We start from the raw sequence: 26,898 nt of genomic DNA on the forward strand, positions 1-26,898 counted from the left end.
TCTTCTGGAGTAGATTGGGTCAGAAGTGACCTGGTGGATATGAAGGGAGAGGGCAGTGAGCAACAGCAGTGAGAGAGATGAGAGAAGGGCGAAGTGAGTAGATCGGATTGAAGTGTGTGCTCTGGGGGGTGAAGTGGGAGAGGACTGAGGCTAAGTAAGGGGGTTAAAGCTGATGGATTGCCTTGAAACCATCGGTTGGGAGTTTCTATGTGATGCAGAAATGGATAGGCGGCCATAGAAAATTTTTGAGGTGGGGGTCAATCAATCGGTTGTATTTATTGAGCGCTTACTGTGTACTAAGCACTTGGGAGAGTATGATATAACTGAGGTGGTAGGCACATTCCCTGCCCACAGCGACCTTGCAGTCTTGAGGGGCAGACAGACATAAATAGCTTTCTGGATTAATCAAAGGCAGTGCAGAAGGGAGGGGGAGAAGAGGAAATAATAATAAAATAATTACGGCATTTAAGTGCTTACTATGTGCCACCACTATACTAAGCGCTGGAAGGCGGGCTTGGTCAGGGAAGGCCTCTGGGAGCAGGTGTGCCTTCGATAAGACTTTGAAGATGGGAGAGTAAAAGTAGGGGAAGTAAAAGTAGGGGAAGAGTTGTGACCAAAACTGAAAAATAAATAAATTAAAGACATTTCCACTCTCCACTCTCAACTTCTGCTGACAGGAAAAAAGCTTTTGAAATTATTGCGAGTCGGGGTACAAAAAACTTAATAGTCTCTGACCCCATAAAATGTATTCTAAATCACCTTCCGTGTGGGTTAAATCATCTCCTAAAACAAAGAAGGGCTCTTCCGAGCAAAAGACACATACTTTTAAGTACAAAGCTCTCGATGAAACCATTAATAGTTCTGCCCTGAGGTTGAAAGGAACTCTGACGTCCAGTTAGATGGTGAATTACCTCTTAATTCCGCAATTGTGGTAGCGTCTTCCGCCAATGTGCTTTCAAACCTGCTATCAATTCATCGACAGATTCACATGAAGACGATGCCCGCTGCCATGTTCAGGCTCCTCACCGGGCAGGAAACTCCCCTCTACATCTAGCTTGCGGCTGGTTTTCGGCAACGAACTGAAGGAGATTCTTTCAACTTTCCACCCGAGCTGGGCTCTGCACAGTGTAAGAAAGCCGACGTTTTGTAAGAACGAGTGGCCGAGGACAGGACCTGAAGATCTAGCCAACTGGGTGAACAGGCTCCACGGTGTATGTGTGAGTGTGTGTTTGTCCCTCTTCTTCTTTCATTCTTTTTTTTCTTTATGCCAAAAAAGGGATATGTCAAGATGGCAGTTCAACACACCATCTTTGTAAAACCGTCTAGGTATTTTGCAGCGTTTCATAATTTTTCTCATTATCGTTGACAGAGATATTTATTTGTAACCTCTGCGTGGCGTGCTGTATGTCTATCCTGAACTCCAGTGAATGTGAGTGTGACACGAGTGGGTCTGTGACAGGGTAAAAGGAAATCTTAATACTAAGTCATGGTCGATTTAAAGAAAACAAACGAAAGCTAGTTCCCGCAGATTGGTTTTCAAGACTGTTCTAATTCAGATCGTGTTTGATGGTGTAAAATGTGTGTGATTCAGCTACTGGTTTCTAAAGAAAACGGTATCCTTATGACAAGTATATAACTTGTAATTAAAGTTTGGCAAAATGTGCATTGTAAGTACGTGTATTTTTAAAAAAGGAGCCTTTCCTATGTTAAATAAAGATTGATGGCCACACCATTAAAAAAATCTAAATATTTATTTAGATATGTATTTATGTTTTGGGATTTTAATTTTGACATATTGTTCCTTCAGGCTTAAATATTCAAATTCACCAGGAACAGGTCAGCTACTCTCTTCTATAATCTGTTCTCCAATCTAAGATGTAATAGTCCTTTTGGTGTATTCCTTGCTGATTAAAACCGTGCAGTGCTCACTATGGGAAAGCCATGCTTGCCTGTTGCTTCTACTAGAGGAGCAAGGCCACACAAGGTTTCTACCGTCTTTTATACACATGTAAAAAATACAGCAGCCACACCAATCTCTCCCTCACTTTCATTCCTGAGGCAACGTGTTACAAACAACAACTGGGAGAGCACCAAACTGACCCATCAGCAGTATTGAACTGTGTGTAGATAAAGTATGATACTGGTGTCAAATTGTATTCATTATTGAGATAAATGTTAATTGATGTCATTTTTGTCTTGATTTTTTTTTTTTTTGGCCCAGGCCTTGAAGAAAATACACTGTGACTTAAGAAGCCTTACCATGCAGTAACTAAAGCTTTAAGGTTACTGTACTTCAAGGGGTGACCTATGTGTTGCATGCAACTGACCGTAGGAAAGAGTTAAGCTAATATCACTAATAAATCTAAAGTAATAAAGAAAATGTGCTTGTTGTGTTTGTTTTTCTAACTGATGACTTAGAGGGATGAATTTCTAAAGACTTTTCATACTGCACATGGGTGGCATTTGGGTGAATGATAGTAGCTGATAAATATCCTTTCCTCAACAAATATGGGCAACAGCCCTCAATTATCACTTGAGACAGTGATGGGTAATGACTGCCTATAATTATTAGCATGGGAGGTTGTCACACCAATGAGGCTGACAAAACATTTACTAAAAAAAACACCATTCAATAACCTTAATGGGTCTAAAACTCCAACGCGGAGCTAATGCTGCTCTTCTGCCATTTGCTCAGTGTGTCCCTCTTTGATTAATCCAGAAAGCTATTGAATGACTTATGGACCAAAGACCATCCTCAGCAAGACTGTCAGAGTTGAGTTATTGACTTTTGGCATTCTAGTTTTATGAAAAAACAACCCCAACCTTTAGTAAAAAGAGGGGAGGAACAGAATCATTAATTCTTTTAATCTCCAGATGTAACTAGAGGAGTGTTTGCATTTGGCTATATTTCTAAGAATGCCAAAAGTTGTGGTGGGGGGGGAGGAAGGGGAGAGACCCAGTCTCTAGCCTGTAAGTGAGCCCGTTGTGGGCAGGGATCATCTCTATTTGTTGCTGAATTGTACTTCCCAAGCGCTTGGTACAGTGCTGTGCACACAGAGCTCAATAAATACGACTGAATTAAATGTAAGCTCCTTAAGGGAAGGGATTGCATCTATTGCATTCTCCCCAGCACTGAGAACAGTGGTCCATATGCACTAATCGCTCAATAAATTCTATTGATTGAAGTGATAAAGGTCTTTTGCTTACTCTCTGCCATCCTGGGTCTGTCTTGGAGGGATCAGTGTCCAGAAGAGAGCATGGATGGTTTACACTGTACATGCAGTCATCACTAGGAGCATTATCCACACAAATGGCTCAGGAAAAGTCTTTCAAATTTCAAGGACCTGGCCATTCTGCCTTCTTCAGAAAAATCTTCATTTTTGGACTAAAACATGAATTTTTAAAATAGGTAATTTAAGCAGAAAAGTCGACACCAGCCTATTTTTGCCGCTTATTAATTAAAAACCCTCAAATGACCCTGGAGTCATGTAAAGATACAAAAAGACTTTATATATCTTAAGCTTTTCTCCAGACTTGACTGGCACAATTAAGTTCTGAAATGATCACCTAAGGCTATAACGATCCAAAATAAAAACTCTGTACAGATTCATGAAGGCAATTGTAGTGACTTAGAGACTTTTCTTATGTGGTTGAGTCGTCTCCAACCCATAACAACTTCATGGCCACATCTCTGCCAGAATGCCCCATCTGGTCTTTCCTTGTTTTATGCTCGTGTTGTCTCTGACCCAGAGTGAAACCATGGACACATCTCTTCCAGAACACACCACCTCCACTTCCCCCCTCCTTCTCGTAGTGTGCCCTGTATTTTTACCAAGAAAACTATGAAGTGGTATACCATCAACTTCTTCCACGCAGTAATCCTGAGCCTCCATCCTCAACTCTCTCTCATGCCGCTGCTGCCCAGCACAGGTGAGTTTTGACTTGTAGCAGATGGCCTTCCACTCATTAGCCACTGCCCAAGCTAGGAATGGAATGGGTAGGCCTCTGCTTGACTCTCCCTCCCATAGCTGAGACTGGTAGAGTACTGCAAACTCTCCAGTGCGGTCCTGAGACGGGGAGAGACACTCTTCCAGCACAAAACAAGATGTGAAAAATCTTTTGTTCCTCCTGCCCTGTCCCATCCCAAGAGACTCCAGTGACAAGGAGCTATGACCTGAAACTTTGCAATAAATTCCCAGAAAAGATTGCCAAAACTAGCTCTTTCACACGGTTACCATACAGAAGTTGTAGCAGCCATTTCTTCCCCTATTTCACCTATATGTTTAAGAAGCCATTTCAGAGGAAAACAGGAGTAGAGAGCTAACCAAATAGTCCACATCAAAAAAAAAAAAATCACCAAATTTCCAAACACATTTCCTACCTCAGTGCCATGGACATTCAGGTTTGCCACGTAGCATCGGAAGCGGAATTTCTCTGAGTAAATTAAGAACAATTCAAAGGAAATCTATCACACGTCATATCTAATTAGACAAAAGAGCCACTCAATCACCAGAATAAGCTTAAAGGCATTTAGGCATGCACTGATCATGGGTCATAATGAAATAATCCCCTCATGATCTCTACCCCAATCAGCCATTGCACAAGAAAAGTCCAGAAATACTTTTTATTAAACCACTGATCATTGTTAAAACACTTTGAGGTACAGTACATTACATAGGTATAACTTCTGAGTCATATAAACAGGTCTCTTGTGGCTTGGAGAAGATTTTCTAGAAACGCTGTCTCCTAGCAGCATTTGAACCAGCACTTCTGAGAAGTCAATTCCACTAGGAAGATGCTTTTCACTGCAGAATGAGAATAAGCCTTTGCTTTTGACATTCAGAAAAATCCATTCAATATCCTCTTTCTGTTGAAGAAGAAACATAATCTGGCAGGAAGATGCTTCTCTTTCTCATTGTCTTTGAGCCATCACTCACATCTGTCTGGGATTCAGAGGGAAGTAGTTCTCGCGGGGATCAGTCTGTCCTATGTAGGTCCAGCTTTGATATTAAAGGATGGTCTCCCGGCAAACTCCAACGAAACTGTGGGGCCTGTCCCGCTCACAAGGGGGACTGACTTGGGCCACCCTTAGGAGAGAAACTGCGGAACTCAGAGCTCCACAGCTCTGGAGATGCAGGTCTTTCTGAAGGTGCTTTCTAGAGATAATCACATTTTTCTGGGAACTTGTAATTACCTGTTCACAGGGAAAAGGAAGAAAGACAGAACAGGGAAATGATATGGTGGGAGGAGATTTTGCTTCTTCTCATATTAGTTAGAAGGACTGTCATCAGGTACATAATGATAACGGTTGTAACAGTGAATTGAAGATCTGTTTGCCTAATACGGATCAACAGCATCATCAGTGGTTTTTACTGAGCACTTACTGTGTGCAGAACACTGTACTAAGCACTTGGAAGAGTTCAACATGACAATATAACAGATACATTCCCTGCCCACAGTGAGGTTACGGGCTAGTGGGGGGAGGAGGACAATAATCATGTTTAATATGAGATGGGAGAGTACGCCAACAACCTGCATTCTGTTCCTCCAGGGGATCTTTAGGTTAAACACAATCTCCATTCCTAACCATAGTTCATGACCCTCTAAGCAGCATGGCAGAATGGCTAGAGCACAGGCCTGGGAGTCAGAAGGCCACGGGTTCCAATCCTGGCTCTGCCACATGCCTGCTGTGTGACCCTGGGCAAGTCACCTCACTTCTCCTCACCTCAATGACCTCATCTGTCAAATGGGCGTTGCGACTGTGAGCCCCACGTAGGAGAAGGACTGTGTCCTACCCGATTTGCTTGTATTAACCCCAGCACTTAGTACAGTGCGTGGCACATATCATAATATCATCATTATTTATATGACTTAATCCTCTACCCTTACTTGAAAACAATAAGGCATCTGTTTTTGGAAGGGACAATGAAACTCACTGTTCCAGTGGGGGTGACTGATCCCCCAGTTCCCAAGCCACTCTTTATGGGTTTCATTGTGAATTTCAGGAGAATCAACATCTTCAGTTAAGGGGGCTTCTAACAGCATCTGCACAATAATCCAGCTCCCGCTAGACTGTAAGATCACTGTGGACAGAGACTTCGTCTACCAACTCTACTGTACGTACTCTCCCCACCACCTAGTATAGAGCTCTGCACACTATGAGCCCTCAAATACCCTTAATTGGTAATCCAGGGGCTTTCTGAAGAGCTTGGACCTGGTTCCACGGATGGCACAGGGTGAAAAGGCTGAGAAACACACACTGCGCTTATGTGAACAGAGAGGAACCGGTCCCTTTTTGCTAACTTGCTAAAAGCTCATGGCTTATCAGGACCCAACTTCAAACAGCAGAGAGAATAAACTAGACTACTGAAAAGCAAGGAGAAAGAAATGTGATTACAGAGAATTAATGTGGTTCAGAATGCATTTTGCTTAGCAGAGGTACAAAGGGAAATTATGCCCTCTGATGCTGTGACTGGAGATTGTGTACAGAGAGGGACCTTGCCCACCCCCATGGCTTTTCTTTTCAAGCAAATGGGCTCTTCTCACAGAGCAAACCATGATTCTTTGGCCAAGAACAGTCGGTTCACAAAACAGTTTGCCAATTCCATTTACGCTGACTTGAAAATAGCTCCAGATAATGGTGCAAGTTTTATAAGCAATAAATTCATAAAGAAAGCCTCAAATGTTACTGATTCAGAACTTCCAGGCTGGAGGAATAACAGCTCTAAAGCCTTCCTCCATTTATTTGAGGCAGCCATCTTACTCTCCAGGGTTAAAAACATTCGTTTGGTAAGATTCCAGTATTGTTTTCCAACAATAGTATTTCCTGAGTACCTACTATTTGCAGAACATTGTAGTAAGTTCTTAGTATTTTTTCTGCCTGCTGTACAAAACATTCATAGATTCACCAATAGATTTTCCAGTTAAGGAGCTCTGCTTTTCCATTAAGGGCCTAATATACCTCTTTGGCTCTGTAACCTTTGGGACTTAATGCCCAATAGTATTAGCAAAGTGATAAAATTGCCAACCACGTAATCTCACTGAAAAAAATCTTTCAAATTTCAGCAGATTTCGCTCTCTCTATTCTTCTAGCTGAATTCAGTAAGCTTTTCATTCAAAGAGCAATAACCAGTCAGAAGGAAAAATCTCTGGTCCCTCCCATACTGGAAAGTTCAGACACACATCTGCCTACACCAAACCTCAAGCACTATTGGGGGGCTTGGGGGTCATTAACAAAGAGGAGATAAAAGCACCTGGGTGCAGAGCAGATGGCTGAGGGGCACGTGTGGAGAGATGGATTTGTTCCTAGATTCATTATGCCTTCTCCTAGGGAGTGAAGATCTGAAAACCTCTGGAGATCCGAAAACTACTGCCAGAAATATCCACCCACATTGGATAATCTGGAAGAGTAGTGGAAGACTGAGTATCTCTATGGCCAAATACTGCAAATGCCTGAATGTTTTTCCCTAACTGTAGCTACTATAGGTACACACATACTCATGTGTTTGTGGGTGATTGAAAAATGCCTATAATAATTCCCCTTTGCTAAGCAACGCTGACATTAGCAAAATAACTGATCAAGAAAGGCATTATGATAATAATAATGATAATAGTATTTAAGTGCTTACTATGTGTTAGGCACTGTTCTAAGTGCTGGGGTAGCTACAAGCCAATGAAGTGGGACACAGTCCCTGTCCCATATGGAGCTCACAGTCTTAATCCCCATTTTACAGAAGAGATAACTGAGATACAGAGAAGTGAAGTGACTTGCCCAAAGTCACAATGCAGACAAGTGGTGGAGTCAGGATTAAAATCCACATCCTTCTGACTTTCAGGCCTATGCTCTATCCACTAGGAAATGCTGCTTCCCTGATAATGACTGTAAACCTGGTTTAGGCAGGGATTATCTCTCTTTATTGCTAAATTGTACTTTCCAAGTGCTTAGTACAGTGCTCCGCACACTAAGTGCTTAATAAATACGATTGAATAATTGTCATCATGATAATAATGATGTTATGGCCCATTATGGATGGAGAACAGAGGGAAAGGGCATGAAGTAACTTCTGACCAAACAGGAGCCCAATATCATAAAATACTGGAAGCAGCATGGCCTAGCAGATAGAGCGTGGACCTGGGAGTCAGAAGGACCTGGGTTCTAATTCTAGCTCTGCCATGTACCTGCTCTGAGATCCTGGGAAAGTTGCTTGACTTCTCTATACCTCCCTCTCCCTTCTGTGTCATGCTGACTTGCTCCCTTTATTTATCGGCTCCCACCCCCAGACCCACAGCACTTTATGTATATATCAGTAATGTATTTATTTGCATTAATGCCTGTATCCCCCTCTAAATCATAAGCTCATTGTGGGAAGGGCCTATGTTTGTTTATTGTACTCACCTAAGTGGTTAGTACAGTGCTCTGCACACAGTAAGTGCTCAACAAATACGATTGACCGACTGAATGACATCCATAAAATGAGGATTAAGACTGTGAGCCCCTTGTGGGACATTAACTGTGTCCAATCTGACTAGCTTTTATATATCCCAGCACTTAATACAGTGCCTGGCACATAATAAGTGCTTCCATAATAATGGAAGCAGCGTGGCTCAGTGGAAAGAGCCTGGGCTTCGGAGTCAGAGGTCATGGGTTCGACTCCCGGATCTGCCACTTGTCAGCTGTGTGACTGTGGGCAAGTCACTTAACTTCTCTGTGCCTCAGTTACCTCATCTGTAAAATGAGGATTAACTGTGAGCCCCACGTGGGTCAACCTGATTACCCTGTATCTACCCCAGCGCTTAGAACAGTGCTCTGCACATAGTAGGCGCTTAACAAATACCAACATTATTATAATAAAGTGCTTAAACACCAAAAAAAAGAGTCTCCTTTATTCTGGCTAAATCTGAATAAAATGATTTCCTCTGACACTTCAGAGCCAATGAATGAAGCCTCTGTGTCTTGGAATGGATAAAATGACAAGCTGCTTGTTAGGCTCATACCTGGTCTATAATGTTGGCACTGAAGATGGCTTCTTCCATATGTCGTTCATCAGATTTGATTACTGATCGTATACTGTTCACCACATGCCGCACTTCTGGAGGGAGATTACAGTTTGAATGTTCCAAAAATTTAGCCACCAAAACTTTTGTATCTTTATATGCCTTAATGTCCACTAATGAATGTGGCCGCTCTTTTGAGATGGTTTGTAAGGCCTTTGGCTTTAACTGTTCGTCAACTTGCCCGGTATCTCTTTGTTTTGCCGTTGGTAAAAAATGGTCCTGACAAGCAGAGGCAGCCATGTAAGAGCTAGAAATGGAAACTAAAAATAAAAGGGGAAAAGTACAACTTTGAAAAGAATAACTAAAGAGAGAGGCAGCTATCAAATAAAAAACAAACATGCTTGGAAAAAGTTTCAGCTTTGTAACTCTTCTGTGTAAGTGCTGCACGTATGTATGTGTGAATCTGTGTGCGCACACGCTTCTTCCTTCACCCACTATCATATCTTCTTGCCAATCACTTGAGAAGCAGTGTGGCTTAGTGGATAGAGCATGGGCCTGGAAGTCAAAACGACCTGGGTTCCAATCCCAGCTCTGCCAGTTGTCTGCTGTGTGACCTTGGGCTCGCCCCTTCACTTCTTTGGGCCTCAGTGACCTCATTTGCAATTAGGACTGTGAGCCCCAGGGGACTGTGTCCTACCTGATTTGTTTGTATCCACCCCAGGACTTGGTACAGTACCCTGCATATAGAAAGCACTTAAGTGCCACAATTATTACTATTGATATTATAATCATTCTGGGAGAACAATTCTTGGTAGATCAGCCCTTGTTGAGACCTGGGAGAGTGGATCATGCCTGGAGAGGGCAAGGGAACGGGTCGATTCGCCAAGAAGTCCAGGTGTGGAGGTTAGCTTCACCAAACGGCAATTTTACAATGCACTGCAGATGTGATAGTCCCATTTCACAGAGAGATGAGGTCATTGTGGGAAGGGAATGCGTCTGCTATTCTGTTATACTGCACTCTCCCAAGCGCTTAGTCCAGTGCTCTGCACACAGTACGATTGATTGACTGACTGAACCGAAAAAGCTAAGTAGCCCAGCCCCTTCAAAATGCCTCATTATCCAGTGATAAACATTCAGTTTGGATTTCCCATATTCATTGTGACAAAAATAGATCGCAAAGCAAAAAGGGTTCTACTTGCTTGGATTGATTAAAAGCAATGCATTGAGTGAATTAAGTGCTGGTGATAAACACTGAACTGACACAGAATGGCTACAGAACCTTATGCCATTTCCATAAACATGCCATCGCCTTGCTTTCAGGGGGTCTTAGCGGATAAGAGGACAGTATAGATTAATAGTCGATGGTAATTTATTTAAGTGGGGACTAGATTAAGACAGCTGACTCCACCTGACACAACCATGGTCTAGGGCTGAAATACAAGGGTAAGCAGTTCTAAAAGCACCAAAGTGGTAGGGCTGTGCATTTTTGGCCTCAATTGTTTTACCTCAAGATGAACAGCACACTTTGAAACCCAGAAAATCTACTGTATCGGCTCAGCGTTAAAGTTGGCTGGTTACCAGAAATTCCTGGGTGAATGTCCTGCCCCTCCCCTGGCTGAGAGGTAAGAGGACCAAGGGGACGTTCTGGAGATGCTGACTTGCTGTTTACCCTAAATAAAAGAGCCAACAAAAGGGCCTGAGGGAAGACTGGGGCTGGACAGCCCTCTCTCTATTTCTCCCACTTCTCCTCTTCCGTAAATGTTTCAAGACTGTGGCATCTGCCACCACCAACTACCCTTAGCTTCGTTAAGTAAATATTCCCAGATGGGCATCGGGATGTTACTAAAAAAAAAAGCAAAAAAAATCACCAAGGGAAAGCTACATTAGGTGAAACGGAACAGGAGCGGAGTGCCACCATGGACCTCCTCGTCCTCCTTTGCTTATGTACACATACATTATGTATATATCTGTAATTTATTCCCTGCCCAGAACTGTGAGCTCGTTGCGGGCAGGGAATGTGTCTGTTTATTGTTGTATCGAAGTCCCTCAAGCACTCAGTATAGTGTTCTGCACACAGAGAAGCAGTGGAATTTAGTGGGTAGAGCACGGGCCTAGGAGTCCGAAGGACCTGTTATAATCCCAGCTCTGCCGCATGTCTGCTGTGCGACCTTGGGCAAGTTACTTCACTTCTTTGGGCATCAATTAAGTCATCTGTAAAATAGGGATTAAGAATGTGAGCCCTAAGTAGGACAGGGACTATGTCTAACCTGATGAAGCTGTGTTTATGTCAATGCTATAAACAGTGCTTGGCACACAGTAAGTGCTTAATGAATACAATAATAATAATAATAATTATCAATATTAGCAAATCTGATTGAATGCCATCTGCAATCCCATCATTCCAGCCCAGTTGGGCCCAAGCCCCTGCCTACTGGCTTTGTGATCTCAGAAGGCAGGAATTTCAAGCTAGAAAGCACTGAGGCTTAGTGGAAAGAGCAGAGGCCTGGGAATCGGGAGACCCTGGGTTCTAATCCTGACTCTGTCATTCGCTTGTTATGTGACCTGGGGCAATTTTTTTTTATGGTATTAGTTAAGCACTTGGTAAGTGTCAAGCACTGTTCTGAGTGCTGGGGTACATACAGGTTGCAGTCTAAATAGGACTGAGAAGAGGTATTTTGTAATTGAGGGAACAGGCCCAAAGAAGTTAAGTGGCTTGCCCAATGCCACCCAGCAGGCAAGTGTCAAAGCCAAGATTAGAACCCCGGTCCTTCTGACTCCCAGGCCTGTGCTTTATCCACTAAGCCACACTGCTTCCCCTAACCTAACAAATCATTTAAATTACCTGTGGCTCAGTATCCTCCTCTATAAAATTGGGATTCAGATACTTCTTTTTTACGGTATTCGTTAAGTGCTTTTTATGGGCCAGGCACCGTGCTAAGCACTGGGGTAGATGCAAGATAACCAGGTTGGACGCAGGCTCTGACCCACATGGGGCTCACAATCTTAATCCCCAATTTACAGATGAGGAAAGTGAACGACAGAGAAGTGAAATGACTTGTCCAAGGTCGCACAACAGACAAGTGGTGGAGCTGGGATTAGAGCCCAAGGTCTTTCTGACTCCCATGGGACAGGGACTGTGTCCAATCTGTTTATACTGTGTTTATTACAGGAGTTGGCCCATAGAAAGTGTTTAACAAATCCCAGAATTATGATTATTAGGAAAGGACCAGCATCAGCTACTTAATAATAGATATTCCTCATGCTTCACCTGAAAGTGCAGCAAAAATCACCGGGCTGGCAGCCACATTATCGGCAGGCATGAGCAATTAAGGTCTGTTGGACAGAATCTGGACAGTTGTGAATACGAACCCCAACTACCTCCGTGAAACTCTTTTAGAAGTTAGACTTATTTAAAACACATTGTCTTTTAGTACAGCAGGGATTTCAAAAATAACGTAATAAATCAGTGGGGTCTAATGATGGGCTAATTGGCCACATGTGGCCCATCAGGTCATGGCTGGCTCACAACCCAATCAATCGTATTTTTGAGTGCTTACCACGTGCAGAGCGCCGTACTAAGCACTTGGGTGAGTACAACATAACAGATTTGAGTATAATATAACAAAGGGAGCCACCTCCCTCTGCTTTCAGTGACCTTCCATTTCCAGCCTCAGGTCCCAGTTCGCTTGACCAGTTATAAAATCAGAGCACGTTGCGTGTATTTCCCCAGCCCGGGGAAACTGTGAAGCACACAACATATGACTCTGGTTCTATTTCAGAATGACCAGGTGCACTGAAATCCAGATTTGGGGGTCTCCACTCCCAAATTCAGGGGGGTACAGGGATAGAGAGCCCTCGTGCTGAAATAGGTCCGAGGTGGTCCTTCCTCTGCTAACTACAATAGTGAGAGTTAGCCGGCTGCATATCCTGGGAGGTGAAAACTGACCAAGTCCTCCCGAAGTTGAGTGTGAGATTGAGGTTTGGTCCCCAACCCAGACTGTACCTTTTTTAATGTTATTTATTAAGCGCTGACTCTGGGACAGGCACTGTACTAAGCGCTGGGGCAGATACAAAGTAGTCAGGTTGGACACAGTCCTGACCCACGTAGGGCTCACTGTCTTAATCCCCATTTTCAGATGAGAAAACTGAGGCACAGAAAAGTTAAGTGACTTGCCCAAGGTCACTAGCAGACAAATGGAGGAGTCAGAATTAGAACCCAGGTCCTCTGACTCCCGGGACTGTGTTCTTTCCACTAGATCACGCTGCTTGAGGCTACCTGCCTGAAACAGATGAAGTAATTCTCTTTCCCAAGCCATAGAAGTTGAGTTTCTCACCTGTCTCTAAAGCAGCTGGACTTATTTGTGCATCGTGATGCTGGCTGTCTGTAGGTGTGTAAGAAGCATCCCCTTTAATCATAAAGAAAAAAGTGCTGTTATATGTAACCCATGGAAAAAACAGCTCATCCTATCTTCATATGAGAAAAATGATTTCCACTTTCTTTTCAAAAAATCTTTCACGTTACATCAAAAAGGAAAAATGCATTTATGTTGGGTTTAAAATGCAAACATGATTAATTTTAATTGCGATTTACCTTTATTTACCTCTCAAGAAACAATCACCCTACTTCACGGTTATGAAGACTAGGTGGGAAGACAAGCCCTGAATAGGAATGGGGCAAGTTACTTTTCTGATGAATGGGTATCTGGGGGTACAAAAAATCACTGGCACTCTAGGGGGTTGCCCTCCAAACTCAAATTCATGCCAAAAAATAAGGAGGAAATCATTTCAAATGCATTAAGATTGTTTATTGTTCCTTCTGAAGCTGAAAGCTATTTTCAACCTCTAGAAAGATTTAGAAGACTTTTATATCTTTAGGGCAAAACTCACAATGAAAAACTAATCAAATCTTCTCTAGTTGAATGCATAATTAAGGCAGGATGGGGGAAAAACCCAAACAATAACAACAACAAAAAAAAAACACACAAAAAATTTATGTGCCTTCTCCCCCAAGCCCGTAGGGAAAAGTTAGGCCATTCCCAGTGAGATCTGATTCTGTGGCTTTAATCAGGCATCAGGGATCTGTTGGGTAGTAAGTGTGCTTGGAAATAATAGGTTCCAGCCAGCTAATCTTTCCTTTGCAGAAGCCCATTAATCCAATACGAAGGCCACTTGACCTACCTTTAAAGACCAAAGTAACCAAAAAAAAGTTGGAAAAATCCAGTACCCAAGCAGAAGATTTCATATTTTCTACCAAGTCCTGTCATGGTAGTTTGCACTGTTTGTACTTGGCCAGCTCTCATTGCTAAAAGAAGCACTCAGGCCAATAATAGTTGGCAACAAGTTTTCTAAAGTAAAATAAAAGGGTCCATTAGAAACTATGCTAAAATGCTTCTGTCACAGAGATTTTGAGGGGATAAATGAAGTAGAGGAAGATGGATAGAGTTCAAAAAATGGACCTGTTTATTAAGATGTGGTTGCTATGTCACTGTGACTACTGCAAGCCAACACTTTTTAGCTCAAAGATACTATATGAAATACTTATCTCAGATAGCACATATGCAACAATAAGCCAGTGCATGAATATGCTCAGGCACAAAAAGTATGCTAATGGCTCTGCTGCGTGACCTTGGGCAAGTTACTTAACTTCTCTGTGTCTCGGTTATCTTATTCATTAATTCAATCATATTTATTGAGCGCTTACTGCATGCAGAGCACTGTACTAAGCGATTGGGAAAGTACTATACAACTAACCTGATTATCTTGTACCTACTCTGTGCTTCACATAAGTGCTAAAGTGTCAATCTAAAGTATTTGTCTCCCCCTCTAAACTGTAAGCTCATTATGGGCAGAGAACATATCTGCTAATTCTGTTGCACTGTACTCTCCCAAGCGCTTAGTACAGCACCCCACACATACTAAGTGTTCAATAAATACGACTGATTGCTAACAAATACCATTGAAAAACAAAACAAAAACAGCTACAGGTGATTAAGGTGTCCCTTACCTGATTAGACTGTAAGCCCATCAGAGGGCAGGGACTGTCTCTATCTGTTACTGATTTGTACATTCCAAGCGCTTAGTACAGTGCTCTGCACTTAGTAAGCGCTCAATAATTGAATGAACTTGAGGTTCCGTTCCTATCACTCATTTCAACTTCATGTTTGTGAATCACCTAATATTTACGATGATTTACCATGTTGAAGACCTCTGATTTTATTTTTTTCCAAATTTTTAACTGCTTTCCTGTGACCGCCCTCAGGGGCCCATATATGACCGACATAAAAAGTTATGTTAAAATTGTGTTCACTTATTTTACTGAATGTATATACACGCTGTTGAAGTTGAGCTCCTCATCACGAGTGTCAATATGAAACCCCTTTTAAGGTACGTATACTTGCCCAAGAAATATTTACATCATAGATCAGTCTAAACTCAAGTCATATGGGATTGGGAAACAAAATCAAATCTAGGTATTATTCAAGGACTTCGTCATAAAGACTTTCATAAAAAATGTGCAGGGCCAATGCACAAGACTCCCAACATCGTCCGTTTCTTATCCTGGAATTAAAGATTCTTAGGAAATTGCCCAGTAGAACATTTCAGTCTGACGACTGTGGAAATAACCAAACTCTATCAAATAATCCTGCTGTTTCTACACTCTGCTCAGGAAATCCTTCTCCAAATTGGTGGGGAAACAAGGTCAGGCCACGATATTATTATATCATCATGTAGTGTAGTAGGTTTAGAGTTAAAGGAACAAAAACACATGCCATAGTGGATAGAGCACAGGCCGGAGAGTCAGAAGGTCATGGGTTCTAGTTCCAACTCCGCCATATGCCTGCTGTGTAACCTTGGGCAAGTCACTTTACTTCTCTGTGCCTCAGTTACCTCATCTGTAAAATGGGGATTGAGACGATGAGCCTCACGTGGGACAGGAACTGTGTCCAATTCAATTTGCTTACATCCACCCCAGCGCTTAGTACAGTGTTTGGCAGAAAGTGCTTAACAAATACCACAATTATTATTATTATTATTGTTAAGAAACTCTACGAATATATTGTGTATTTGACAAAGTGTTCAATTCGATCTCTGGGCCGCTGGCCGCTTGACTTTGAGTCTGATCGGGTAGGGTCGGCTCGTCCCCCGACCCTGGTCATCGCCTGCTTATTAACACTATTGTAGTGTGCCTTACTGTAGCATGTTGCTATATTAGCGATCTCGCTTGTCATTGTTTATTGTCGTCAGACTTTGAATTTGATCAGGTCGCCCCTTAATCGAGTCTACCCCTGACCCTGATCATCACCCCTTTTATTAACACGACTATATTGAATCATACTGTATCATGTTGCTATATTAGCACTACTGTATTGTATCATACTGTATATCATGTTGCTATATTACCAATTTCGTTTATTACTGTTTATTGTTGTCAGTGCTGCCACCCACCTCTCTGGCCTCGCCATGTCCCTCCTCCCCCCTCCCCCCTCCCGCCCCTTCCTATCCTCCCCTTCCCCTTCCCCTCTCTCGCTCAGCTCTTTCCCGCTCTCTCCTCTGTCTCCTCCCCCCCTCCCCTCTCCCGCCCTAGAACCCCACTTTACCAGCGCTACCCCTCTTCCCCCTCCCCCTACTCTTCCCCCCACCAAACCCCCTCTTCACCCCCTCCCCCCTTCTCTCTTCCCCACCCATGCCCCATCCCAGTCCTCTTGTCCCACCGCCACCCCTCATCCCCCTCTCCCCGTCCAGGGCCCCGCCACCTCCTTCCCATCCAAACCCTCCCCTCCCCCCGCCCTTCCCCCCCTCCCCCCTTGCACCCACAGCTACTTTCAAGTGTGGCCTCTGGAACCCCCGCTCTATTACAGGCAAGCTACCTTTCATCCATGACCTTTTCATCTCCCGCTCTCTCCTCCTCCTCGCCCTTTCGGAAACGTGGCTCTCTCCCGAAGACACGGTCTCCGCCGCCGCTCTCTCCGGCGGAGGCCTCTCCTTCTCCCACTCCCCCAGACTCACCGGTAAGGGAGGAGGCGTCGGCTTCCTCCTCTCTCCCCGTTGCCGCTTCCGCACTATCCCTCCTCCCCCCTCCCTCTCCTTCCCCTCCTTCGAAGCCCATATCATTCGCCTCTACCACCCACTCCAGTTACTTGTCGCCGTCATCTACCGCCCTCCCGATCCCACCTCCGACTTCTTCAACCACCTTGACCCCTTTCTCACCTTCCTTCTCTCCTTCTCTCTGCCCACTCTGATCCTCGGAGACTTCAACCTCCATACGGATGTACCCGACGACTCCTCTGCCGCCCGCCTGCTATCCCTCCTCGACTCTGCCGACCTCCTCCTCCACCGTACCGCGCCCACTCACCGACTCGGTCACACCCTCGATCTCGTCATCTCCTACCGCTGCACTATCTCCTCCCTCACCGACTCTGAAATCCCTCTCTCTCGGACCATAACCTTCTCACCTGCCTCATCTCTCACACTCCCTCCCCCTGCAAATCTTCGCTACTGCCCCACAGAGACCTCCGCTCTCTCGATCCCATCCGTCTTTCCAATAGCATCTCTCCTCACCTTGCCGCCCTGTCCTCTCTTCCCACTCTCGACGATCAGGTCTCCGCTCTCAACTCCACCCTCTCTACTCATCTCGACTCTCTCGCCCCCCTTTCCCTCCGCCGCTCTCGCTCCACTAACCCACGGCCCCGGATCACCTCCTCCGTCCGCCTCCTACGCTCCTATGCTCGAGCTGCTGAGCGCTGCTGGTGAAAGTCCAAGCACCAAGCCGACCTCACACACTTCAAATTTATCCTTTCCTGCCTTAACTCTGCCCTCTCCTCCGCCAGGCAAAGCTTCTTCTCCTCCCTCATCGACACCCATGCCCGTCACCCCCGCCAATTGTTCCGGATCTTTAACTCTCTCCTTAGGCCCCCTGTTCCTCCCCCTCCCCCATCTCTCACCCCCAATGATCTGGCCACCTATTTCCTCACGAAAATCAACACGATCAGGTCTGAGCTCCCCAAAGTCACCCCTCCGCCTCTCCCCTCCCCCCCACCGACCCCCTCCCCTACTTTCCCATCCTTCCCTGCAGTATCCTCAGAGGAGATCTCCTCCCTCCTCGCGAGTGCCACCCCCTCCACCTGCGCCTCGGACCCCATTCCCTCTCACCTTCTTAAAACCATCGCCCCTGCCCTCCTACCTTCCTTAACTTCTATTTTTAACCACTCAATCTCCAAGGGCTCCTTCCCCTCTGCCTTCAAACATGCCCACGTCTCCCCCATCCTAAAAAAACCCGCTCTCGACCCCACTTCCCCCTCCAGTTATCGTCCTATCTCCCTACTACCCTTCCTTTCCAAAATCCTAGAACGAGTCGTCTACAATCGATGCCTAGAATTCCTTAACTCCCATTCTCTCCTAGACCCCCTCCGATCTGGCTTCCGTCCCCTCCACTCTACCGAGATTGCTCTCTCTAAGGTCACCCGTGACCTCCTTCTTGCCAAATCCAATGGCTCCTACTCCATTCTGATCCTCCTTGACCTCTCTGCTGCCTTTGACACTGTCGACCATCCCCTCCTCCTCCATACTTTATCTCACCTTGGCTTCACGGACTCTGTCCTCTCCTGGTTCTCCTCTTACCTCTCTGGCCGGTCATTCTCGGTCTCCTTCGCTGGAGCCTCCTCCCCCTCCCATCCTTTAACTGTTGGAGTTCCTCAAGGGTCAGTTCTTGGCCCTCTTCTGTCTCCATTTACACTCACTCCCTCGGTGAACTCATTCGCTCTCACGGCTCTGACTACCATCTCTACGCAGATGACACGCAGATCTACATCTCCGCCCCTGTCCTCTCCCCCTCCCTTCAGGCTCGCATCTCCTCCTGCCTCCAGGACGTCTCCACCTGGATGTCGGCCCGCCACCTAAAACTCAACGTGAGCGAGACTGAGCTCCTCATCTTCCCTCCCAAACCCAGTCCTCTCCCAGACTTCTCTATCACCGTGGATGGCACGACCGTCCTTCCCGTCTCTCGGGCCCGCAATCTCGGTGTCATCCTTGACTCGTCCCTCTCGTTCACCCCACACATCCTATCCATTACCGAGACCTGCCGGTTTCACCTCTACGATATCGCCAAGATCCGCCCTTTCCTCTCCACCCAAACGGCTACCTTACTGTTACGGGCTCTCGTTATATCCTGGCTAGACTACTGTGTCAGCCTTCTCTCTGACCTCCCTTCCTCCTCTCTCGCCCCGCTCCGGTCTATTCTTCACTCCGCTGCCCGGCTCATCTTCCTGCAGAAACGATCTGGGCATGTCACTCCCCTTCTTAAACAACTCCAGTGGTTGCCTATCGACCTCCGCTCCAAACAAAAACTCCTCACTCTAGGCTTCGAGGCTCTCCATCACCTTGCCCCTTCCTACCTCTCCTCCCTTCTCTCTTTCTACCGCCCACCCCGCACGCTCCGCTCCTCTGCCGCCCACCTCCTCACCGTCCCTCGGTCTCGCCCATCCCGCCGTCGACCCCTGGGTCACGTCCTCCCGCGGTCCTGGAACGCCCTCCCTCCTCACCTCCGCCAAACCGATTCTCTTTCCCTCTTCAAAACCCTACTTAAAAATCACCTCCTCCAAGAGGCGTTCCCAGACTGAGCTCCTCTTCCCCCTCTACTCCCTCTGCCATCCCCCCTTTACCTCTCCGCAGCTAAAGCCTCATTTTCCCCTTTTCCCTCTGCTCCTCCACCTCTCCCTTCCCATCCCCACAGCACTGTACTCGTCCGCTCAACTGTAGATATTTTCGTTACCCTATTTATTTTGTTAATGAATTGTACATCGCCTCGATTCTATTTAGTTGCCATTGTTTTTACGAGATGTTCTTCCCCTTGACGCTGTTTATTGCCATTGTTCTTGTCTGTCCGTCTCCCCCGATTAGACTGTAAGCCCGTCAAACGGCAGGGACTGTCTCTATCTGTTGCCGACTTGTTCATCCCAAGCGCTTAGTACAGTGCTCTGCACATAGTAAGCGCTCAATAAATACTATTGAATGAATGAATCCAGAAATTTCACCCTGTTTCTTTCTCTTTTGCATCCCCCTCTTACTCCCAAATGTCTCTGCTGAAGTAGCTTGCTAGTGGTTGAATCTACAATCATTAAAGCAGACTTACCCCTTGAGTAGAGAGTGGTTTTCTGGCCCACTGAGGAAAGTCAGCATAATTCAGAACAGTGATCGGCACAGAATTAATTTGGAATTTTACACATTTGTTCCGCCTAAAACTCTTGGAAATTACTGAAGCATTATTTAAACGTAGCACAGGGTAAAATGTGGATACGTGAATTGTTTTTTCACTTCGACCGCTAAAATGTGTTCCCCTCTGAATTTTGTCTACCAACTCAATTACCTTCAGTGCTGGATGAACATGAAACCGGATCACTAGTCGATCGGACGATACTTGAAATCCGGGGTTTCCTACCGTGCCGTGGAAGGACGGTTCCCTCGGGACAGTGATGATGTGGCGAGGAGTCGGTGGGAACTGAACAGAGGCAGGGCTGAGAGTGGGCGGCGGAAGTCTGGCCAAAGACCCCGCAGCACATTTTCATCTGTTTAAAGGGTGGCGTGGATTTGTTCTCTCTAACGGAACCCTGGGATTCTCGTTCCGAAAGACTGAAATCCTCTGGAGAGCAGTCTGAAGACCCGGCGTAGGGAAGGATACTGTCGTAGTCCCGGACACGAAGTCGGTCCGGAGGAGCTCTGTACCGACAGCCTCTGTCCTCGATGGGAGATCGTGGTGAAAAAGTCCGGTGGAAGCTGCAGTGAATGCTGTGGTCCAAGCTGCCACTGCTACTGTCCGCGGCCGCTTTGCAATTGGAACCGAACGAAGAAAAGTCTGCAGAGCGAAGAGATCCTTGAACTTCCAGAGAACAAAGGTCCTCTGAAGAGTAGTTATGATCTGGAATATCAGCCGCTTCAGAGACCAGTAGAGAGGTACTGTCAACAGAAACTGTCGAAGAAGAAGGGAGGAACAGGATTAGTGTAGCATCATGGGATTTTTCTGGTCAAACCTAAACTATCGGTGGTGGAAATACTGGGAAATTCTTTACAGTGCTTCTCAACATATTTGCCCATATGAACTTTTTTTAAGTAGTATTCACTAAACACCTATGTCCTAAGAACTGTACTGAGTGTGGGGGTAGAAACAAGATAATTGAGTTGGACAAATCCCTCTCCCACGTAGGGCTCACAGTCTTAATCCCCATTTTAGAGATGAGGGAATTGAGGCACAAGGAAGTTAAGTGACTAGCCCAAGGTCACACAGCAGAGGCAGGATTAAAACCAGATCCTCTGCTTCCAAGACCAGTGCTCTTGCCATTAGGCCACGCTGCTTCCCTTTTTAAGGTTTTATCCAAGATATCTATGAAGTATTATCTTCCTAAATAACATTCAAAACAGGATTGCTAATGTTTGAGAATGTGTAAGGAGCTGAAGAAATGCAAAGTACTTTGAAAATGTTAAGGAACATACACCCTAGACTGAAAATTCATTGTGTACAAGGAGTGTGTCTGTTATATCCCAAGCACTTTGTACAGTGCTCTGCAAACAGTGAGGGCACAATAAATACGATTGATACACCTCAACCACTCATGAGCATAAATGACTATTTCCAGTTGAAAATAATAATAATAATGATAGTATTTGTTAAGTGCTTACTATATGCCAAGCACTGTTCTAAGCGCTGAGGTACATACAGGGTAATCAGGTTGTCCCATGTGGGGCTCTCACTTTTAATCCCCATTTTCACGTAACTGAGGCACAAAGAACTTAAGTGACTTGCCCCAGGTCACACAGCAGACAAGTGGCAGAGCCAGAATTAGAACCCACCTCCTCTGACTCCCAAGCCCGTGCTCTTGCCACTAAGCCACGCTGCTTCTAGGCCTATCTTGATAGGCAGATAAAACAGGGCTTGGAAAGGGTAAGAGATGTTAATAGAAGGGCTAGCAACATCAAAGAGTAGCGTGGCTGCACATAGTAAGCGCTTAACAAATGCCATCATTACTATTATTAGATTAGAAAACAAAGTAGAACAAAGAGCCCTACAACTCTTCTAACTGCTAGATGCTGCTCCTTTCCAAGTTACACTGGCTTCACCTATAAAGTAGCAGAGATAAGAAGACTAAGCAACTAAGAATTTATTATGCTCTTATCTCTGCTAGGGCATCTATTTTTTTCAAAAAGTTGATAATGCGCCAGATCTTACGTCTTGATAAAAAGTAACCAAATTGTAACTGTATGTTTATCATCAAAATTCTCATGTGGATCTAAGTCTCTTTACAATTGATATTTTTGATACTCGTTTCCTAGCTAGGAACTTTGGTAAAATTACTAAAATGAAAATAATACTGAAAAGAATAAAATTGCTTGACAATTATTATTGTTATTTTATTATTATATTTAAGTCCTTATTACATGTCAGGCCCTGTTCTAAGCACTGAGGTAGATACAAATTAATCAGGTAGGGCCCAATCCCCTCTAGACTGTAAACTCACATTTATAGGGAGTGGACAGGGAACGTGTCTACCAACTCTGTCATATTGTAGTCTCCCAAACAGTGCAGCGCTCTACTCACAGTAAGCACTCAATAAATATGACTAATTGACTGTCCTACATGGGGCTCACAGTCTAAGTAGGAAGGAGAACAGGCATCAAATCAATTTACAGATGAGGAAACTGAGGCACAGAGAAGTTAAGGTCACCTAGCAGGCAAATGGCAGAGCTAGGAGAAGAACCTGGGTCCTCTGAATCCCAGGCCTGTACTCTTTCCACTAGGCCACGCTGCTTCTCTTTGGTCCCATATGCTCTCTTAAGGATAAATCAATTTTTCATTTAACACCGACACTACGCATACCTGAAATACATATCTAAGAAACAGTATGAAAAGAGCAGCCACACTAAAGTCCCACATGCCCAGCATACAAACTGGATGACGAGCCAGAGACAAATTCTATTTTCTTTTCAGATACAATCCATCCTTTTATGTCTGCTTCCAGCTCCTCCCTTTCTCATCCTTCTTCCTTTTGGAACATAATTTCTGACCTGCCTCTATATAAAAACAAAAATTTCTTCCAGTTTGCCAAGCCTGACTGTTTGTATCTCTAAACCTCTTTCCAGCTATCCTGCATTTAGGAAAAACGTCTTGTCTTTTTCATTTTAGTTATCGAGCTCCCCTGAGGCAGAGCCCTGTCTTTGTGTTTAATTATGGGCATCCCTTGGCATAGGAGCAGGGAAATGTTTGTCCTTTTGAACAAATACAATCTGAAAAGATTTGTGCTGATATCTAGGAATCTGAGGAATACCATATGTAGTGACCATAATTGCTTCCACCGCATAATCCTCTCCTCCTACCCGCCAACTTCTGAGGAGCAAATAAAATACTATTTTGGTCAGCAATGATGGTGGAGCATACCAGGATAGGAAGAGGGGAAAGGGCAGAATGCAACAAAGAGTAACTACAGACTCACAACCCTCTCAGGGTCACACCTGCAAACTTTCCAGTACTCTACTGGTCTCGGCTACAGGAAGGAGAGTCAAGCAGAGGCCTACCCATTCCAGTTCTCGATTGCGCAGTGGCTAGCCCCATTTGCTACAAGTCAAAATTCACCCATGCTGGGCAACAGGGGCATGCGAGAGAGTCAAGGGCAGAGACTCGAGTCTACTGCGCGGAAGGCGGCAGTGGCAAAACACTTCCGGATTTTTACCAAAAAAACTCTATGGATACACAACCAGAAAGATTGCAGATGGAGAGCGGGGCATTCTAGGAGAGATGTGTCTGTGGTATTGCTATGGGTCGGAAATGACTCGACAGCATAAGACAAGACAGACTCACAGCAGGGGATGGAGAGTTTCTTCTCTGAAAAGAGTGTTCTCCAGGGTAAGAAGAAAAGAAGGGTCAGAACCTAAATTCAGTGATGCAGCCCCAGTGGCCTTATACCTTTCTCTTTCTTCTCCCCTTTTCCTCCTTTATTTCCTTCTCCTCTTTTGTCAGCTCCCACTCCTGCTTTACTTATTCCCCTCATAATAGCCATTGCCCTACTTTGAGGTTGCAAAAACTGCAAAGAAGTGTGACAATTATGCAAGCAAATGTGGGAGTTTTGATCATATCTTCTCAAAAACACAGGAAAAATTATCATTCCAAGTGTTTAATTTGTGCCAGGGCTTGGGAAGGTTTATCCTCGAGACCAATAGGCAGACTCCCAGGACCTGGGTTCTACTTATGGCTCCACCATTTGTCTGCTGGATGATCTTGGGCAAATCACTTGACTTCACTCAGCCTCAGTTTCCTCGTCTGTAAAATGGGGATTCGGTTAACTAATTTTCCCTCCTACTTAGACTGTGAGACCATGTGGGACAGGGACTGTATGATGATGACGACGATCATGCAGGAGGACGAGGAGATGAAGTTAGATAGATCCTGAAACCATCAATCAGTCAATGCCGTTTATTTAGTCCTTATGGTGTGCAGAGCAGAGTACTTGGAAGAGCACAATACGAGTTGTTAGACAAGATCTTGGCCTTCACAGGGCTCACAATTTTGATCAAACATTCTTAGCTTCCTAAGCCTCACATATCTTTACACTCTGCCATTCACTCTACCTCTAATTTATTTATGTGTTTGCTTCCGCCACTAAACTGAAAATTCCTTGAAGGTAAGAATCACATCTACCGAATCTGTTATATTATAGTCTCCCAGGTGATTAGTACAGAGCTTTGCACATCTCTTAGCTGCTTTCAACACTACTGACCACTCTCTTCTGGTCACATGATCCAACCTTGGCTTCACTGACACTGTCCTCTCTGGGGTCTCCTCCGAGCTCTCTGGCTGTTCATTCTCATTCTCTTTAGCATGCTCCTCCTCTGCACACCACCTCCTAACTGGGGGAGGGGGGGAAATCCCTCAAGTTCAGTTGTGCGTCCTCTTCTATTCTCCTTCTACACCCATTTCCTTGGAGAACTCATTCACTCCCATGGTTTCAACTACCACTGCTGTGTGGATGATTCCCAAAACTTAACCTCCAGCCATGATCTCTTACAAAAATACCATTATTATTATTATCTCTTTCCCTCTACAGTCTCTCTTTTGTCCTGCCTTTAAGAGATCTCTGCTTGGATGCCCTGCCAACACCTCAAACTTAACATGTCCAAAAAAAAAACTTCTTCTCTTTCCCAATCTCTGTCATCCTCCTGATTTTCCCATCATTGTCGATAGCCCTACCACCATTTCTGTCTCACAAGCCCGTAAACTTGGTGTTATCCTTGACTCATCTCTCTCATTCAACCCAGATAGTCAATCACTTGATTAACTATCAATTGATAGTCAATCAATCACTAAATCATGTTGGTTCAACATTCACAACATCGCTATTTGTGGCCAGGGAATACGCCTGTTCATTGTTATACTGTACTCGTTCAAGCACTTAATACAGTGTTCGGAACACAATAAGCACTCAATATATAGAATGGACTGACTGACTAAAATCTGCCCTTTCCTCTCCATCCATACAGCTACCATGTTATTTCAAGCACCTATCTTATCCTGCCTTGATTACTGTATCAGCCTCCTGTCCATAACTCCCCACTCCAGTCCATACTTCACTTTGCTGCCCAGATAATTTTTATACAAAAGCATTCAGTCCATGTTTCCCCACTCCTCAAGAACCCCCAGTGGTTCCACATCCTCCTTCGCATCAAACTCCTCACCATTGGCTTTGAAGTACTCAGTCACCTTGCCTGCACATTTTACTCATCCAATGCCAAGCTGTACCCTTATCTCGTCTATCACACTGCGGATCTCTTGCCCACCTCCTGCCTCAGGCCTGGAATGCCCTCCCTCTTCATATCTGACAGACAATTACTCTCTCCATCTTCAAAGCCTTATTGAAGTCACATCTCCTCCCAGAGGCTTTCCCTGCTAAGCTCTCCTTTCCTCTTCTCCCACCTCCTTCAGCATCATTCTGATTTGCTCTTTATTCACCACTCTCTCAGCCCCACAGCACTTATGTACATATCTGTGAATTTATGTAGACTAATTCCTGTCTCCCCCTCTACAATGTAAGCTCATTGTAGGCAGAGAATGTGTCTACCAACACTGTTATATCGTTATAATGTACTCTCCCAAGAATTTAGTACAGTGTTCTGCACAGAGTAAGCACTCAGCAAATACGATTGATTGACTGAATAAGCATTCAGTAAATTCCACGGATTGACTGATTGATTGTGTCAGGACCGAATTTAACTGAGTTCATTAGAAATTTAGAATCATGAGGTACTGTATTGTCTAAATGTGTACTCAGTTTCCTGAACAATTGTTATGGGTTTTTTCCCATTACTGAAATTCTGTTTCAGTTAATGTGGGAAATCACAGTTTACTAATTCTTATTTTGGAAAACATTTTGAGACGTGCAGCACTTTGAAAATTTTCCATTTTTTGAATGAAATTTTTTGGAAAAGTTTGTTGAAATATACAGTGAACTTATTTCATTCCAGTTTCCAGTTTTTCTGTACTTCCCTATTTTGTAATTCCTTCTACAACTGGAGAAGGGAAAGGGAGAAAAAGCCAGAGAGGCTCTTTTAACCATAAACCGTGTTCCTTCCTTTCTTCAAACTCCTTCTAAAGATCCCCCATGGTTAATTGCTTTATCAACCCTTGGCTAGCTCGGCACTCACAAAATACCTACGCTGTAGGTTCTGCTAATTAGATGTTGACTTCCCTGTCATAAGAAATTGGGAAACAGTATGGTGAAAATTGATTATAATGACAGAGAACACCACAATAAATGATTGGTGCTACAGTAGATTGCTGGATGATAAAGAGCAGTAATTTTCCCAAACCTTTATCTATGGATAACCAAGGAGTTCATGGTGCACTAAGAAGGTTGGAGCTCTAAAAGT

At 44.5% G+C, this 26,898-nt stretch overlaps 2 protein-coding genes and 1 non-coding gene across 10 annotated transcripts in view; 1 reads left to right on the forward strand and 2 right to left on the reverse strand.

The window, feature by feature from the left end:
- Positions 1-2,380, forward strand: part of APBA2 (amyloid beta precursor protein binding family A member 2) — a 284,562-nt gene extending 282,182 nt beyond the window's left edge. For all 4 annotated transcript variants that reach the window (XM_029066265.2, XM_029066267.2, XM_039912036.1 and 1 more), the window contains one exon: positions 983-2,380. In XM_029066265.2, coding sequence (XP_028922098.1) covers positions 983-1,054 — 72 coding nt within the window. In that variant the 3' untranslated portion in view covers positions 1,055-2,380. The remainder of the gene's footprint in view (positions 1-982) is intronic.
- A 1,560-nt stretch (positions 2,381-3,940) lies between these two features.
- Positions 3,941-4,077, reverse strand: LOC114812655. The gene has a single exon (XR_003760306.1). It is a non-coding gene; the product is annotated as a small nucleolar RNA SNORA7 (small nucleolar RNA).
- Positions 4,078-4,605: 528 nt separating this feature from the next.
- FAM189A1 (family with sequence similarity 189 member A1) overlaps positions 4,606-26,898 on the reverse strand; it is a 345,715-nt gene continuing 323,422 nt past the window's right edge. For 3 of the 5 annotated variants that reach the window (XM_029066849.2, XM_029066847.2, XM_029066852.2), the window contains 4 exons: positions 20,357-20,956; positions 13,329-13,400; positions 8,995-9,314; positions 4,606-5,194 (listed from right to left, as the gene is read on the reverse strand). In XM_029066849.2, coding sequence (XP_028922682.1) covers positions 5,009-5,194; positions 8,995-9,314; positions 13,329-13,400; positions 20,357-20,956 — 1,178 coding nt within the window. In that variant the 3' untranslated portion in view covers positions 4,606-5,008. The remainder of the gene's footprint in view (positions 5,195-8,994; positions 9,315-13,328; positions 13,401-20,356; positions 20,957-26,898) is intronic. The other 2 variants (XM_029066851.2, XM_029066848.2) reach the window with 2 other exon arrangements.

This window comes from Ornithorhynchus anatinus, chromosome 5 (assembly GCF_004115215.2).
Source record: "Ornithorhynchus anatinus isolate Pmale09 chromosome 5, mOrnAna1.pri.v4, whole genome shotgun sequence".
Classification (NCBI taxonomy): domain Eukaryota; kingdom Metazoa; phylum Chordata; class Mammalia; order Monotremata; family Ornithorhynchidae; genus Ornithorhynchus; species Ornithorhynchus anatinus.